Source organism: Tuber melanosporum, assembly GCF_000151645.1.
Source record: "Tuber melanosporum whole genome shotgun sequence assembly, scaffold_167, strain Mel28".
Classification (NCBI taxonomy): domain Eukaryota; kingdom Fungi; phylum Ascomycota; class Pezizomycetes; order Pezizales; family Tuberaceae; genus Tuber; species Tuber melanosporum.
The window spans coordinates 120,633-136,532 of NW_003298827.1; the positions used below are offsets into that span (position 1 = coordinate 120,633).

General features: G+C 50.3%; 4 protein-coding genes; 2 read left to right on the forward strand and 2 right to left on the reverse strand.

Moving 5' to 3' along the window:
• Positions 1-5,701: 5,701 nt before the first annotated feature.
• Positions 5,702-7,001, forward strand: GSTUM_00003395001 (uncharacterized protein; the record flags this gene model as incomplete). XM_002836924.2 has 4 exons in its annotated part: positions 5,702-5,842; positions 5,910-6,423; positions 6,486-6,860; positions 6,943-7,001. Exons 1-4 carry the CDS (start codon positions 5,792-5,794, stop codon positions 6,999-7,001), a joined length of 999 nt encoding a protein of 332 aa, XP_002836970.1. The 5' UTR covers positions 5,702-5,791.
• Positions 7,002-7,027: 26 nt separating this feature from the next.
• On the reverse strand, positions 7,028-7,883 carry GSTUM_00003396001 (uncharacterized protein; the record flags this gene model as incomplete). XM_002836925.2 has 2 exons in its annotated part: positions 7,028-7,320; positions 7,393-7,883. The coding sequence occupies 2 exons, from the start codon at positions 7,881-7,883 to the stop codon at positions 7,098-7,100; spliced, it is 714 nt and encodes a 237-aa protein (XP_002836971.1). The 3' UTR covers positions 7,028-7,097.
• Positions 7,884-10,077: 2,194 nt separating this feature from the next.
• Positions 10,078-11,988, reverse strand: GSTUM_00003398001 (uncharacterized protein). XM_002836926.2 has 3 exons: positions 11,586-11,988; positions 11,189-11,469; positions 10,078-11,141 (listed from the first exon to the last, which is right to left on the reverse strand). The coding sequence occupies exons 1-3, from the start codon at positions 11,884-11,886 to the stop codon at positions 10,206-10,208; spliced, it is 1,518 nt and encodes a 505-aa protein (XP_002836972.1). The 5' UTR covers positions 11,887-11,988; the 3' UTR covers positions 10,078-10,205.
• Positions 11,989-12,298: 310 nt separating this feature from the next.
• GSTUM_00003399001 (uncharacterized protein) lies at positions 12,299-13,775 on the forward strand (the record flags this gene model as incomplete). XM_002836927.2 has 5 exons in its annotated part: positions 12,299-12,341; positions 12,432-12,443; positions 12,579-12,607; positions 12,662-13,090; positions 13,151-13,775. The coding sequence occupies 5 exons, from the start codon at positions 12,299-12,301 to the stop codon at positions 13,661-13,663; spliced, it is 1,026 nt and encodes a 341-aa protein (XP_002836973.1). The 3' UTR covers positions 13,664-13,775.
• Positions 13,776-15,900: the final 2,125 nt, after the last annotated feature.

Genomic DNA, 15,900 nt, shown 5'->3' on the forward strand with positions numbered 1-15,900 from the left:
CCTAGGGTCAACACCGTTCTCCAACAAATATCGCAGCACTTCAAGATTCCCTCGACCGATAGCAGCAAGCATAGGCGTTTCCTCCCCAGCCGGAATCGATGTATCCCGACTCTTTCTACCGTCTCGCCCAGGATTCCCGGGTTCGGGGTCCACGATGGCGTTGTAAGCTAAGAGCAAACTAACAGTATCAGTATGGCCACCCTTAATGGCGCCGATTAACGACTCAGTATCGGGCTTAGTCCCCCTCTCCAATAGTGCATGAACCATCTGCTGGTCCCCCTCCCGAGCTGTTTCTCTGAGCTTCTGAAGACCATTCTTCCCGGCGTCCAGCCATAACAAATCCTTTCGGCTCTGTTCTGTCCGAGCGTTCCGGCGGCGGGTCGCAGTTGGAGCTGAGGGAGCTTGTGGAGATTGATGAATTGGACTTGTTACCGATGGATCGCGAGAGGAATGACTGTCAGCAGCAGCGCTAGCTCTTGGATTCTCATCATCAGAAGAGCGTTTCGTGCGAAGTTTGTTGATAGCCACCTTTAGAAGGTCCTCAATCTCCCGGAACACTTCTGGGGTTTCACGATTGGTATCGTTCGCATCAAGGGCTGTTTGTCCCTGTTTATTCCGTTTCCGCGGGTCGGCACCGAGTTCCAGAAGGTATTTGACAACATCAGCATGCCCATTATCGACGGCATCCAGCAGCGGTGTATCCAACTCCAGCCGGGAGGGGACATCAAGCCATGCCCCATTATTTATTAAAACCTTGACAACTTCCAGATGCCCATGGAGACAGGCCTCGTGTAAAGGCATATAACCCGCGTTATCCTCTTCATTTAAAAACTCTTTTCCTTGATTAAGAATAGTTTCGACTTCGGCAACAGCTCCCCTCTGGCATGCTCGATGGAGATGTGTCCGACCAGCAGTATCCCTTTTTGGTTTATGAGACATACTTACCGGAGAACCAGGTGTTCGAACGGATGATTGAGGACGACGCGGGTGACGAGAAGTGTGTGCGGGAGAATTGTCTCGAGATGAAGGTGACGAAGAAGAGGCCTCGTCACCAGAGCGTTTTTCCCGCGACAGCGAATTTAACGGGGCAGGTATTTTCCGATGTTTTAATGCCCGTTGTCCAGCGTGAGTTTTCTCCTTAATTCGTGCGCTAGATTTGAATGGGCTCAATGAATGTGGGGAGGGGGGTGGTGACGATTTTATTGGAAGACGTGATTGGGGTGGTGGGGAATCGGGTGGTAAGCTCCTTCTTCGCTTTCTACATCGCGGCCGATTGTACCGCAAGTCATCCGAATTTTCGGCTTCAGATCCAGACGAGTCCGCTCTAACACCACTCACGAAACCGGGTGCCTTACGTTTACGCAGTCCACCGTTGTGCTGTGTCTGCTTCTCTCGCTGCTCTCGCTGCTCGCGTTGCCTCTCCTGATGTTGTTGCGCGGGTGGTGGCTGAGAGCGCTGCTGCTTTGCTTTACGGCGATTGATGGGGTATGGTGAACCGGTTCGCGAAGAACGCGATGGCGCGGAGCTCAAGTCGGAAGAATCATGTTCACCCCCGCTCTCATCTTCGATCTTTGCTCTTCGTTTCGGTGGCCTGCCACGAGGTTTGCGCTCGTTCGCCATTTGAGCAACACCCCTACCACGGCTTCCATTTCCCCCATCCCTTCCACCTCTTTCTCTTCCCCCTTCGGCTGCACCACTGGCACCCTCCCTTCTAATTCCAGCAGTCCTCTCTCCCCCTCCTCCCCCTCTTCCTCCTCCAGCTCCCCCTGCTTCAGAAGCCCTTCTCCTCCTCCCTTTCTCATGCTCGTTAGTCTCACCATTCTCTGCGGTAGCGCTAGTAGTAGGTCTTCTGCGCGTGTCTAACGTTATTACGGCGGCCAACGGCGGTGGCTCGGGTAAAACGACCGTCTCAGCCTCTGAATCACCCTCAATCGTGTTGCGCGGCGAACGGTTTGGCGAGGCAGTCCTCGTCGAATCCCTCTTCTTCGATCGCGGAATCTGTTGTTGCTGATGCGAAGGAGGAGGAGCCCTGGAGTGAAAAGTATTAGGGGATGCAGTCACGGTTACCTGATGTTGTAGTGGAAGACCAGGGGAAGATGACATTATGATCGCAGTCGTCGGTGATGGGAGACCTTCATCGCTATAAAGCGCAAGGCTTATTTTTTTTAGGGTAAAAACGATAATAGTAATAATAATAAAAAGTTGGTTGTTTCCTTTTCGTTGGCTTTGTCTCGGATAGAACGGGGTATCGAATCTAAAGGAATTAAAGATTCAAAACAAAATAAAAGCGAAAGGATTCTCCCGGGTTATCGGTACAAATGGGTTGGATCTGGTGATTTATTTATGGGTCCGTAGCCTTTTTTTTTTTTTTTTTCCTGAAATATTTCGTCTCCCCGTTCTGGCGTTTTAATTATCCTCTTTCCTTCTCGGTCTCCGCCAACCGACCGGAGAGTCGAGGGGAAAAAAATCAGATTTGGTGGAGGAGGGAAGGTGAGGGTGAAGGGGATGAATGGGAAGGGAATGGGGGAAGGTTGAGGGTGCACGGTAACCAGTAGTCCAGTCAATCAGTACCGCTCAGTGCAATAATCCCTCCTGTATCTGTCGGTAGGCAGGCGGAAGACCCGATTACGGGCTGGCTGGCTGGGTTGGGTTTGGATTCTTCGGGGGGGCCGGGCGACAAGATCGCTGGTTTGTGAAGAGAGTGAGAGAGTGTGTGTGTGTGGGCAATGGGGAGGGGGGCTCTGCACACTTGCTCTAGCTCGCCTGCCTGGTCGTCGTTGTGAAGGGGGGGTGTGAGCACTGTAGGAGAGCAGGGAAAAGGTAAAAAAGGCAAATGGGGGAAGGGAAGGGAAAGATGGTTAAAGCAATGTGGGAAAAGTCTGAGAGAAAGGGAAAGAGCGAAAAAAAGAATAGCTTAGTAATTGACCATCAATCCCTAAGTGCGTGATAAAACTCCCCCTCTTTTAGGGGGGTCGTTGCCTGGATAAGGTGGAGGAGTTCTCGGGGGATCACTGGCAAGTCATGTATTTTGCTGGTGGATATTCTTATTGCTGCTTTAGGGGTGAGTTAACGGTGATCTGGTGGTCTATTTCTTTTCTTTTTCTTTCCACATGGTACAAGTACGAACACAAGTACGATATCTACTCTTTAATTATTTATTTCCTCGTTGTACGAAGAGCTTACTCGAGCATCGTTAAGCCTTCAAATCTGCCTTCTTTTTGTGCCTTCAACTCATCTAAAATAGCAAGGAAAGGGCAGTTGCGAAAACGATGACAGAAAACTCGAGAAGGTGTGCGCACGGGTTGCTGTATGTACCGGTATGATATGTTACTGTACGAGTACAAGTAAATTAGATGGGAAGAAAGAAAGCAGCAAGAGAACGATCGGCCTAACTCACTTCTCTTTCCACCTTCCACCTCCCACCTCCCACCTCTCACACCCCCTCACGCTCTCTCTTCCCCGAACAAACGGCCAGCCAGCCAGGTAAATTATGCAACAAACAACCTTCTCCCCCTTCGGGCGGGGAGGAAGAAAAGAAAAGAAAAGAAAAGAAAAGAAAAGAAAGACTACTCTCCAGAGCCCTCGAGTAAGATTCAAAGCCCGCCGCCTCCTCGTTGCATCCCGTAGGTAACTACGGTACGGCACCGTGCCAATATTTACTTATTTACCGGTATTTCATCTGGCAATCTGCGGCTGAAAGGGTTTGACAGCATCCTTCGTTTTTGTTGGACCCATTAGACTAAAGGTGCTCTGCCCGTACTGGCACAGCATACAGCACAGGCAGGCACTCATTCGTAAGAAGCAAGCGCAAAAATAAAATAAAAATTGCCTGCCCTGGTATTATAAGTTTTCTCACTCTCGGTCCTCTCCTCAGCAGGTATGTGTTTGGCCCGACTACCGTGCTGGGAGGAGGAGAGAGGGAGGGGGGAAAGTTTCGGCAATTGAGGAGGAAGGAGGAGGAACCTTTGTGGTAAGATACGGCAGTCTCGCAGTGGGGACCATGAACTGCCAATTTTGATAGGTGCGGGTACAGGTACGGGAGCTGTATGGTGATTATGACGGTGGTGATGATGATGATGATGATGGGAAGACTCCTTTTTTGGTCCACCTGATGTTGATACGAGTAGTGTACTCGAGTACCGTATGGCATGGCTGTACCGTACACAAGGCCAAAGTATCATAATGACCGTCCATCCAGCCATCCATCATATCTAAATTATCAGCTCCCTCAATCTACAAGTAGGGTACGGTACCCCGCTCCTCTCCGCTGCCTAACTTGCCTGTGCGGTTGGCTCGGCAAGGCAAGGTAAGGCCAAGCAGACTCCTCGAGTACATTACAAGCAAGTCAAGGCAAGTACAATGCCCTCTCTGCTCACATCAAAGTGATAAATTACGATTCCTCCTCCAGGTCATATCATACATCGGGCACACAGCGGTAGTACAACAGCACACAGTGGTGGTGGTGGTGTGGGGGGGGGTTTGTGAACAAAATGCCCCCAGCTGGGTTTACCGAAGCAGTCTACCCAAGAGCAGGGGGATAATCTTATTGCCTCTTAGATATGCACAGAATGTATCTTTAATTCTTGTTTTCGGATATATCTTGCCCAGGACGAGTACTCGTATTGTACGGTACTGCTACCGGTAGCACAGTACGAGTGCTCGAGTGCTGGGAGTGACGCTGCACCATACCTCACGAAAAGTAATCCCTTGATCCTCTTCCTCCTCATCATCATCCTTTCCCCCACAATCCTGCTCCAAAAAAACTCCCGACCCCCATACACAAGTACATGCCGACGACAAGAGACTTCTTCCTCTTCTTCCTTCCTTCCCCTTCTACCAATGCCGATAGTACTCGTATATTCACCCTCATGTCAAAAAACCACCCTAGCCTGAAAATCTGGGTTATTGCTATTTCAAATCTACATGTACTAGTACGGGTACAGTACTCTGCTGTAGAATACAATAACGTGTGACCGGGAAGTGGGTTAGACGTGGGAGTGAATCACTTTGCCCCCTTGAATTCTGCTAAAAAAACCTTCACTGAGGAACTTCTGACAAAATCAAACCTCCGAATTCAGCCCGGGAAAGGGCAAATCCAACGTAACGTGCTATCAAGAATAGACTATCTCCCGCCCCTCTGAACTCCCTCTTCCAAGTGTCGGGGTATCAGTGGAGATTTCTAGATTTCCAAATTTCCCACTTTTTGGTCAGTCTTGCCGGCACGGTGGCTGGCTCACTTCGCCGTCTGACCCACTTCCCCGTCCGATGTGTTATGGTACAGTACCGTACTCCTACTTGTACCTTAGGTATTACATTAAATTTGGAATATTACTGTTATTACCAAGGGCTGTTGAGGAGGCGTCTTTCATTTTTACAGGCAGCGGGAGGCACTCCATTTCCCGCTGAATTTGGAACGCCCACCGTTGGGGAAGAAGGGGTAGAAGGCATGGCAGCGGGCACGAATGTGGGGGGGGGGTGGTGGAAATGTGGCGTTTTGGGCGAAGGGGAGGGAGACTCTTGATTGATGGCTGCATAATATCATGGTATCGTAAGGTTAGTCTGCGATATGATAGTACTGGTAGTTCCTCACCTGCCACAGCCATGTCCTATTCCAAGCTTCTCTAAAAATCCTCCGAGCTATCATAAATGTGGGAAGGGGGAAGAAAGTGGAAGTGGAGGGGATAGGTCAACGAGGGCTGGATTGGGCTGGACTCAACTCCCGGTAGCCTTAACCCGACCACCATCACCGACGTGCAAGTGTCAGTGCCCAAGTCCAGACACGCAGATAATAATGTTTGTACCGACATTGCTGCGAGCGTTCTTCGTTCTGGCTTCTGCAACTGTAAGTCCTGCTCTTGCTCTTCCGGACCTACGAAGCGGCCGGAGAAGCTGACAATGTGAATCTGCAGATCCTGTTCATCCAATCCATCCCCCCATTCCGCTCCCGTTTCCTGGTCTACGGAAAAGTCGCTACACCCACCACCACTACAAACGCCAAAGATGCTAAACCCATCACCCCTCGAGACCCCAAAGGTCCCGTAACAGCCCTCCTCGACCATCTCGCCACATACACCGTCCCGCACTCCTTTTTCACGCACTTTTACATCCTAGCCCTAGCTACGCTGCTCCTCTTTGGCCAGCAAATCTCCACCCATGGCTCGCTCTACACCCTCTTGCGCGATCTCCAAACCCCAGAATGGGCCGCTGCTACCCGGCGCGTTATCGGCGGGCAGTCGGTTCACCAGGTCGTGTTGACCTGGACTTGCCTAGTGTTGCAGACTGTGAGAAGGTTGTATGAGTGTTTGTTTGTGCAGAAGTCTGTAGCGGAGGGAGGGCGGGAAAGTTGGATGTGGGTTGTGCATTATGCGCTTGGATTGGTGTTTTATGTAAGTGTGGGTATTGCGGGGTGGGTTGAGGGGACCGGTATGTTTTCCCTAGGAGTTTTTTCTTTTGCGCAGGGCACTAATGGCGGTGGTGGTGGTTAGATGCGATCGATGCTTTCAAGTTTACGCCCATGAGTCTTTACTCCCTTGTTGGGCCTCCCAGTGCGAAGTCCTTCATTGGTGTTATATTCTTTATTTTTGGCTCCGGCTTTCAGCATGATTGTCATGCCTACCTTGCCAGCCTCGAAAAGTATACGCTTCCGGTGCACCCGGCTTTCCAGCGGTTAGTCTGTCCGCATTATTTTGCTGAGTGCCTTGTCTACCTTGGCCTTGCAATAATGAGCGCACCGAGGGGTGGCGGGCCGTTTAATGTTACGATGTTGACTGCGTTGATCTTCGTCGGGGTTAATCTCGGGGTTACGAGTATGTTGAATAGGGAATGGTATATTGAGAAGTTTGGAGAGAAGAGTATGGAAGGTTTGTTCTCTGAATTCCTCTGGGGATAAGGGGAGATCTTTTGCTAATGCTGTGTTTGTTTTTTTTTTTAATAATAATAGAGAGATGGAACATGATACCCTTACTCTTCTAATTAGATCTACTGGGTATTTCGTCTTCTAATTATTTGGGTGGTTACGTACACGCACTTTGCCGTAATTTCTGATGTCACATTACCAAACCACTATCGTACCAAAAAGATACCAATATCACGCACCCTCACTTTCGCAGAAACCCACCCCCAACCTTCACCACCTTGAGCACATCCCTATACGTCAAACTAATCCTGGCCCCTCTCTCGCTCCTCCCACCCTTAAACCTATCTTTATCCCCCAACAACTCCCAATTCGCAATCGTCTCGGGTCCCAAGTCTTCATCAACCGTAACCTCCGCAATACCATGCAAATACGAAGTATACATATCCCCCGTAGTGACCAGTAAACTAAACCAAAACCACAAATCAGCCCCACCCTCCGGGAGGTAACAATAATAATAAAGGCAGAAGGAAACAAACCTCCCATCCTCCAACAAAACCCTCCCAACCCGCCTCCCCTTCCCACCACCCATTCTCTTCTCATAAACATCCAAAACGATCACACCCCCCAAACTAACCGTTCCAACAACCGGCCAATAAGCCCCACCGTCTTCGTGCGGCAGGATACCCCGCCCGGGCAAGTACTCGTTAACAAGAACATGGTTGGGCGCTCCATGCGGCGCGCCGGCCCAGATATTGAGTTCCTGCATGCGCGGGATCATCGGTTCCGTCAGCCATTCCGGCAGCGGCGGGGAGGATGAGGGGGGGGTTATGAGGGTGTTTGTGGTGGCGGTTAGTGATGTCGGGTATGATTGGAGGCGACGGTGGCTCAAGTGCGTCCATTTCGGTTTGGGGGTTTGGAGGATCTTTTGGAGGAGGGTGGAGCTTGTCGGTTGGGGGAGGAAGGCAGGATAGTAGTGGAGGGATTGGGGGAGATTTGGGATCTGGGAGGTGAGGGGGGAGTCGGTCATTGTTGTTGTGGTGGTGGTGATGAGTGCCGGTATTGTGTGTGCCGTGCTGGTAGATCTTTTTAGTTAGTTCGTTTGTCGGCCGGGTTGCGCTTTGGTGCGAGAGCTTAAATTGACGTTACAATCCTGTTCCTAGTGCTGTACAGTACTGGCACAGCGCTGTATTAACTCCCAAGCTACTTTTGACATCCGCTGCTAGGCAAACTCAAGGGATTCTGTGTGAAAGACTCCCTGTTGATGGTACGGAATACCATTCGAAAGATCAAACAGTGCAGCCTCGACATGACATGTCACTCGCGCAAACTTCCCTCCGTTGGAGCCCGAGCATAGGACGGTCAGAAGCCCACATGCCAAAGGGTACGAAACAATGCGGAAGAAAGAGGCTTACCGGAACGAGTCCTGAACTGGCCGGCCACCACAGACCACAAATGGAGAAGAAACCCAGTCGGAAGCGAAAAATCGCTGAAAGGCAGGACTAGATATGATGTTTCCAACACCTGGAAGAGACGAAAGACCTCGAGTCATACAACAAACACGCTCCACACCCAACTCACTCACTACAAGTGCCCATAAATGGGCCGGCAATCGGAGGCCTAGGGGGAATTAGTCCAATAGCCGGGAAAAGGGTGAGGTTCATTTGTGTGCATTGACGGAGCTACGGTTTGAGGTTTGGTTGTGGGAATGGTTCATTGATGAGTGGGGGAGGATAGGATGTTTGTGTGGAGAGTTGGCCTGAATTAGCGGGGATCGTGAATTTTGCGAGGGTAGGTGGGGTTCTGGTGAAAGCTGATCTTTTGTTCGGGACTTTTTTCTTCCATCGAGCTGTTCAACGACTGCTTTAATATTTCGTTCCCACACAGAGAATACGGTTGCGGTATGATATTATATTGCGTCTCATGAACATACGACCCCCGACGATCCTACCCGCCCGCGCCGGCTTCCGAACAGATATTGCAGAGGCGCGCACTAAAACTCTCACTCAGAGCCAACGCATGACGACCCACGACCGGGGACATTAAAAAAAAAAAAAACTAGTAATTCCAACCACTCCAACCTCCAAAAACACAAAAACCCCGAAGAAAAAGATACCATAAGGGAAATGAAAGGGATGGAGGTCCACTTATATCCCGCCTGCAGCCACAAATACCCACTACCCTCGTCCAGCAAAGGTTTTCGAAACGACTCCACTGCCAACACACCTTCCTTCCCCACCTCACCCATCTCCCAACCCCTCCGAACGCTCCTCCGGGATCGCAACCAATCTCCCGGTCGTCAACGGCCTCTCGGGCGCGGGCGCGGAGACCTCGAACATAATCCCCAAATGCGACGGCGCAGTCTTCGGCTGCGGTGCGGCTGGTGGTGGTTGCGGTTGCAGTTGCGGTTGCGGTTGCGGTTCCGGATCTGGGCTTAGCTCACCACTTGTTGGTGATGCTGTTGGCGCTGCGCGGTGGTAAGCTGCGGGAAGAAGGTTGGTTGGATAGTTAGTTGACGATTTGTGAGGAAAATGGGGGAGGGGAAGGGGGGGGAGGAACTTTGGAGGAGAAGGAGGAGGGATCGGCGGAAGGATGGGGCGGATTGACGGGCCGTTGTTTCAGGGCCGTTGAGGAAGAAGGGGCTCATTTTTTCGTTCTTCTTCTTTTTCGTCCGTAGTGATTTGCGTAGAGTACTTGTGTTATTGAAAAGGGGTGTGGGGGGAGGGGAAGGGGAGGGGAGGGAGAGTTATGATGGTGCTATCGCTGGTCATGGATACGCACTCGAATAGTATTTCTTTTTACATCCTGGGGGTGGTGGTAGGCTTGTTGGCCTTCGGGGCAAGGGGTGCTTGGAAATGTGCATGATGCGGGACATCTGGAATCGGAGATCTTTGCGAAAGGAAATGCTTCTCGGCTTCGACCCCCCAAAGGATGTTCGATCACCACTCCGATGGGAATTACAACTTTATCAGATGATGGGGTAGATGATCCTCTACATATTGACAGAGGAATGACTCATGTTTTCATGGAGATACTGGGGTTTAGAGGCAAGCAGGTCAAACTTGGAGGAGCAGGTGAATGTCCAGGACAAGCTGATCACAGTACTATTGATTTCCTTGGCAAGATGGTTAATAGATACTCATCGAGGGATTAGCCTGCAATGAGGCCAAGCTTGGCAAATTAACGTACTATTACCGTACTGAGCCAGAATGAATGAATGTCTGCCTATTCCAGTCATGGAGCTCCCTCGCCATATTATTACGGAAGTTACACGGGTTGGTATCCTTAACTACCGGTATCGTATTCTATAAAAAGAAAGTGAAATAGTAACCCCCCCTCCAAGAAAACTAGATTAATGTCCGAAAACCTCCATATGACATGTCACGTCTCTGCCAGCGAGAACATGACTTCTTACAGCATTCTTGACATCCTCTGCCATCAGATCCGGGCCGCATACCATGACTAACGCTCTCTTATCTCTTCCTACAAGCTCTCCAACAGCTTCTCGAATATCCGGCCTTCCAGAGCTGAGGCTGAGCGGGTGAGCGCTCAGCGCATCCCGAGAACTACTCGCATCAAGGAGCTCCATCCCTTCTTCGTCTCTGCCCTCGCCATTTCCGTTATGCCCTCCCGTGATATAAACCTCGGCCAAAGCGACTCCATCCCGAGCCCACAGTAAGTCGCCCACTTTCGGAACAACCCACAGAAACCTGGCATCGACACCATTGGCTTTCAGAAACCGCGCCCAAGGAAGGGCAAACGTCCCGCCAATCCCTCCGGCAATCAGCAGCGCTCTATCCACGCCGCCAACCAACTCTCTGCTGACCCCATGCCCGCCATACCCACTTTCGATATTTACGGGAACTTTAGCCACCCTCACCAATTTCTTCGTGAAGTTTCCTCGCACTCTTGCTGCCATCCTCACGTGCCCGCTCCCAGACTCGACGACCGTGAAGGGGTTCTTTGCCCATAGTGATAGCGACGGGACGTTGAGTAGGATGTGCGATCCCGCGGGTGGGGGCGGTTTGTTCGGGAAGGAGACTAATATATCCAGGATTGAAGACCGAGGATCTAGAGATATAGTTGCGGTAGTGGACATTGTAGACATGACTCGGAGGACTCGGTCAACGATTAACATCCCGACAGTGGCGATTATGTATGGGCGGGAGTGGCTGACGTGAAAGTACAGAAGGGGTGGGAGGAGGCCTGATATTATGATGTGGAGGTTGTAGAAGACCGAGTAGAAGGACTCTCGGACGAGAGGGTAGGCAGAAGTGACCAGGATTGTCTTTAAAGGTTAGTTAAGAGGATACGACGGGAGGGAGGGGGATGAACCATGACGCCAAAAGCCCAGACACCGCAGAGGGCGTCCGCTTCCAGCAGGCGGGTCTTCATGCGGGAAGTGTCCCAGAAGAACTTCAAGTACAAACAAGCATGCACGGTCAGGAGTAGGTATATCTGGCTTCCCAGCCATTGGTGTACGACATTCACTGGTCCTTCATAACTGCAATTCGGGAAAACTAGTTTCAATGGACTATACTTCATCCCCAGAAGTACGTTCAGCGGAAGACTTGCCGCAGCTGCCATGCCGAATGCCCTTGTGAGGTGAATATAGTCTACAATTTTACCCATCAGTCGTTAATATACCAAAACTTTTATTCCGTAATCTAAGCTATGTAACATGATCCACCGCTCATATCCCCTAAATTCAACAAGTTCTGATGGTACTTACCATGATCAACATCCTTAACACAAAGCCATATCATCAACCCCATCCACGCCCAATAAACGAGAGCTGCGCCAACACTCTGCACCTTACCCCTCGTGGGGGTTTTACCTCCTAGGATACGGTACCTAAGACGCCATTCCAATCTCCTAACAGCCCCACGTCTCAGAAAATTAGCGTAGATATAGACATACACTAATGCCGTCAGCTGTGAGAACAGCACCGAGTATCCAATGAAATCGAGGGACTTCCGACGAAGTTCTCTCTGGGACTCGTTAAGGTCCTTGTATAGTAGTGGCCAAAGCATCATTGGTAGGATGAACCAAGCTTCGCAAATACCAGCTGAACTCAGGTTTGGGGGGAACGAATGAAAAGGGGGCGGTGGTTGTTATAATGCAGGAGAGCTGCCGGATGGGAGGAGGAAAGGAGAGGTCGAGGTTGTATCAGTACGGTAGGCTGCTGAGGATTAGTAAGGTTGTAGACGCGGTTAGTGACCTTTCCAGACTTTCAGGCAAGGATCAACTGCAGCTCAAGGCTGAGGGCCCGCGCCGTGCACGGGAGGGTATACGTGATGATCGTTGGCGAGAAAAAACGATATGTTAGTGGGGAAGCCGCCGTGGGGGGATGCATCTTGTGATAAATATTGGGCCTTTTTCCACCCCTCTTCTTGTCTAGCACTTTTCATCAATTCAACAACCACAATTAATCCCTCTCTGACAATGGCAGCTACCAAGACCCGTATCTGGCTCGATTGCGACCCTGGTGAGTTGTAGACTCCTGTGTAGTACTTGTATTCAAGTACCGGTAATTACAAATTGTTTTGAATATCCTGCTGATACATTGCTCCTTTAGGTCACGATGTATGTGACTGCACCTCTCACCCCACCACTTCTCAAAAGAAAAAGAAGAAAAAAACCCTCCTATTTTTTCTCTTTTTTTCTTTCAATGATCAATCTGCTGAAATTGACACTTAGGATGCATTCGCCATGATTCTCGCAGCCGAACACCCCAATCTCGAACTCGTTGGTGTAAGACTAAGGCAGCCTAGCAAAAGTCCTCTCTACAATTTCTAACAAGCCTAGATATCTACTGTCCATGGAAATTCCTCGATGGATAACGTAACTTCCAATGCACTCTCGCTACTCACCGCAATCGGAAAGACAGATGTCCCAGTGTACGCCGGATCCCGCAAACCTTTCATGCGCCCTGCCGTCCACGCTCCCGATATCCATGGAGACTCTGGTATCGATGGTACCACCTTGCTGCCCGAATCAAAGGTCGCTATGAAATCAGGAAATACCATTCTAGCCATATACGAGGCTATCATGAAAACGCCGTTTCAGACTTGTGCGGTCGTAGCCACCGGAACTCTGACCAACGTTGCGCTATTGTTCGCCGCTTTTCCAGACGTAGTGGGACATATCCGATGTGTTTCCATCATGGGAGGAGCTTTTGGTGGAAGAGAGGACGCGAGGGGAAACATTACCAAGTGGGCAGAATTCAATATCTATGTTAGTTGCCCTCCCAGGCATCTTTATCTACGACATCTCGCGCTAACTCACGCTTGGTAGTGCGATCCCGAGTCTGCCCGATCGATATTCTCCAACCCGGAGCTTTCCGGCCGGATAACACTAGTTCCTCTAGACTTGACACATACGGTCCTCGCGACCTCTGATGTCCTAACCGCGCTTATGACGACATCTCATCCCACCACCAAACTCCGCAAGATGCTTCACGACCTTCTCACTTTCTTCTCGAAGACGTATGCCGAGGTTTTCAACATCACCGCCGGCCCTCCACTTCACGATCCTCTGGCCGTCGCGGCCACCATCCCCGGCAATGAGATTGAGTGGGATATGGAGGAGGTTCAAGTTGAGGTTGTCTGCCATGGTGAACAAATTGGGCAGACAATCAAGACTCCAAGGGACCAAGCCCATGGGGGAGTCAGAGGAGAGGAACTAGGCAAAGGAGGTGCAGAGCCGGTGACTTGGGTTAAGGTCCCTCGAAGCGTTGCTGTTGACAGTTTCTGGAAGGTTATGATGTCATGCGTCGAGAAGGCCGACGGGAGATATAATTGGGAATAGTGGTATCCTGTACATAACAGATAACTTTTGCCTGCTGTGCTGAGCTGACTTATGATCAAAAATTAAAGAGAAACGTTAACGTCTCTACAAGAGTTTATTTTTGGAGGAAAAAGTATGATCAATGTCATCAGGAATCAAGATAGAGTGATTTCACATGATTTAGAGCTCCCCACTTCAGTTACCAAACGCTATGATACCCTGTGTTAAGCTTACACAAAATGGAAGGCAATAAAAACTATGATAACATAATCTCTTACGCGGCCTGTTTGTGAGTGGCCCTCCCTCTGGGTGACTATGATATAACGGCTCTCGTTCGCCCACTTCAAAGATTCAAACACTTGTAAACATTCTCTCTCGCCCCCACAAGTTTTCCCCTCTATCCTTCTTCTCTCTCCTCCATTTCGTGAGGCCCAAGGATCAAGAGCCGTCAGGGCTATGACCCCCATCACGTTTTCTCACTCGTGATCTCCACCCCGGCAACTCGGAGGATCACCCGGGCCCTAGAACCAGGCTTGATCCCCGTCGGAGGCATCCATTTTCGTAAACAAGATTCTGTATAGTACGAGTACTTGCTCCAGCATTAAAGTGCTTCCCATGCGGAGGAAAACCAAACTGGGTTGTATCATACTAACGTTATTGAATCACATGCACCTCACTCGAAACACGCTACTCCTATGTACTCGAGTATGATACCCTTCGTGGTCGGTTGATTTGGCCTGTGGATGGGATCAACGGTCCAGCTCTGTAGCACCTAGAGCACTATTCCAGGGTTCCCAAGACGAGTGGAGATGGTTAAAATATCATACCATCCGGTCTTTAGACGCCCTCACAATACAGCTAGCTATGATACCATACTGTAGTCCCAGAGCTACGGACATATATGTGACAGTCGACCAATTATAGGGGCTGGTAGAGAGAAAAACGGCGAGCCCCCACCCACTACTGCACATCACAAAACGGATGCCTGACCGCTTTGGGACGTCTAAGAGGTGTGAGAGGATGATGTGCTTGGATGATCCTCGTCGGCTGCGGCGGGGCGAGAGAGACCGGGGCAGGAGGTTTCCACGTTAAGTTTGTTCACGCCCGGATTACCAATCCAATCTACCCCCGACCACCTAACCTTGATACAGCTTGTCTCACGGGCAACGAGGGCGAATTCATGAGGTACGGTATGGCTGATAATTGGACGACCTGTGGCAAAGATAATCCCGCACAGTTCTCACCGTCCGAGGTACTTGTCCCAGGCAAAGAAATTCTTTGGAAATACGAGTCATGAGTTCGTGATACGTATTTTTTTTTTCTTTTTCTCTTTCCACATATGTTGCGAATCCCCGTTTACGGACATTTCTTGCCTGGGACAAATAGCGGAGCTTAAAGGTTGCTTTTGGCCACTAGCCAGCTCCTACTGGGATTCGAAAGACTATCTTCACACAAGGGAATTTATCGACGTCTCTACTCGCTGGAGGGCAGTTCAGATCACGAAAGTACTCTGCATCCAGCGCTCTTGAAGTCCAGTATTGTGGAGCCAGGATTCGAGCCTAGGATGTGGCGCAAGGTCTTTCTGGGCCGCAGCTACCAGGTAAACCCTTTCAACTCCTCAGGTAACGCGGACAAAAGGCGTAGCATTTTCCTGAACTCCAGCCAACTATGACATGCTATGAGGTTGCGCCTCCTCCCCCCGACTGACTGATAAACATTCTTGAAAGAATCTGGGGCGAGCCCGTAGGAGCCCATTATCTCTGAGAACTGATGGTAACTCGCGTTTCGGGGTTTTCTGGATCGCCAACAGAGGCAAACATCACGGCCCGGCGCTCCGTACCACCCCAGTATCATAGTAGCATCCTTTGAGTTTATGGTTTCTGCTACACAGATATAAACAAGTATCATTGTCCACCAAATCTAGCTATCACAAAGTGAGGTTAGTCCAGTTCAAACGGCCTCATCTCGAATATAAAGTTTCCCCCGAGTACATAATATGATGCAAGGGTGGCATTTATCATTCCCACAGCGTGATCAGACATTCCAGTCGATTAATCGCACACAGATCAACAGAGAAGAAGCTCAGGCATGCCGGGTACTACTGTAAGCCCAAGATCGCCGTACATCCCCTCCTCCCCTCCGAATTTTGAATTGCCTCGCTAAGGCCCTCCGATACACCAGAAACCCCCTCTTCACAAGTGCAATACCGGTGCTGTACTGTACAAGTATTCGCCGACACCAATCTGATACCGGTATGC

What these genes read in the sequence shown, in the direction of transcription:
- GSTUM_00003398001 (XM_002836926.2), bottom strand. Translation starts at nt 11,886, where the DNA reads ATGCTTTGGCCACTACTATACAAGGACCTTAACGAGTCCCAGAGAGAA. An exon ending in TGTTAAGGATGTTGATCATG is followed by an intron (nt 11,470 to 11,585) that starts GTAAGTACCATC and finishes GTAAAATTGTAG; the next exon opens with ACTATATTCACCTCACAAGG. An exon ending in TCTGGGCTTTTGGCGTCATG is followed by an intron (nt 11,142 to 11,188) that starts GTTCATCCCCCT and finishes TAACCTTTAAAG; the next exon opens with ACAATCCTGGTCACTTCTGC.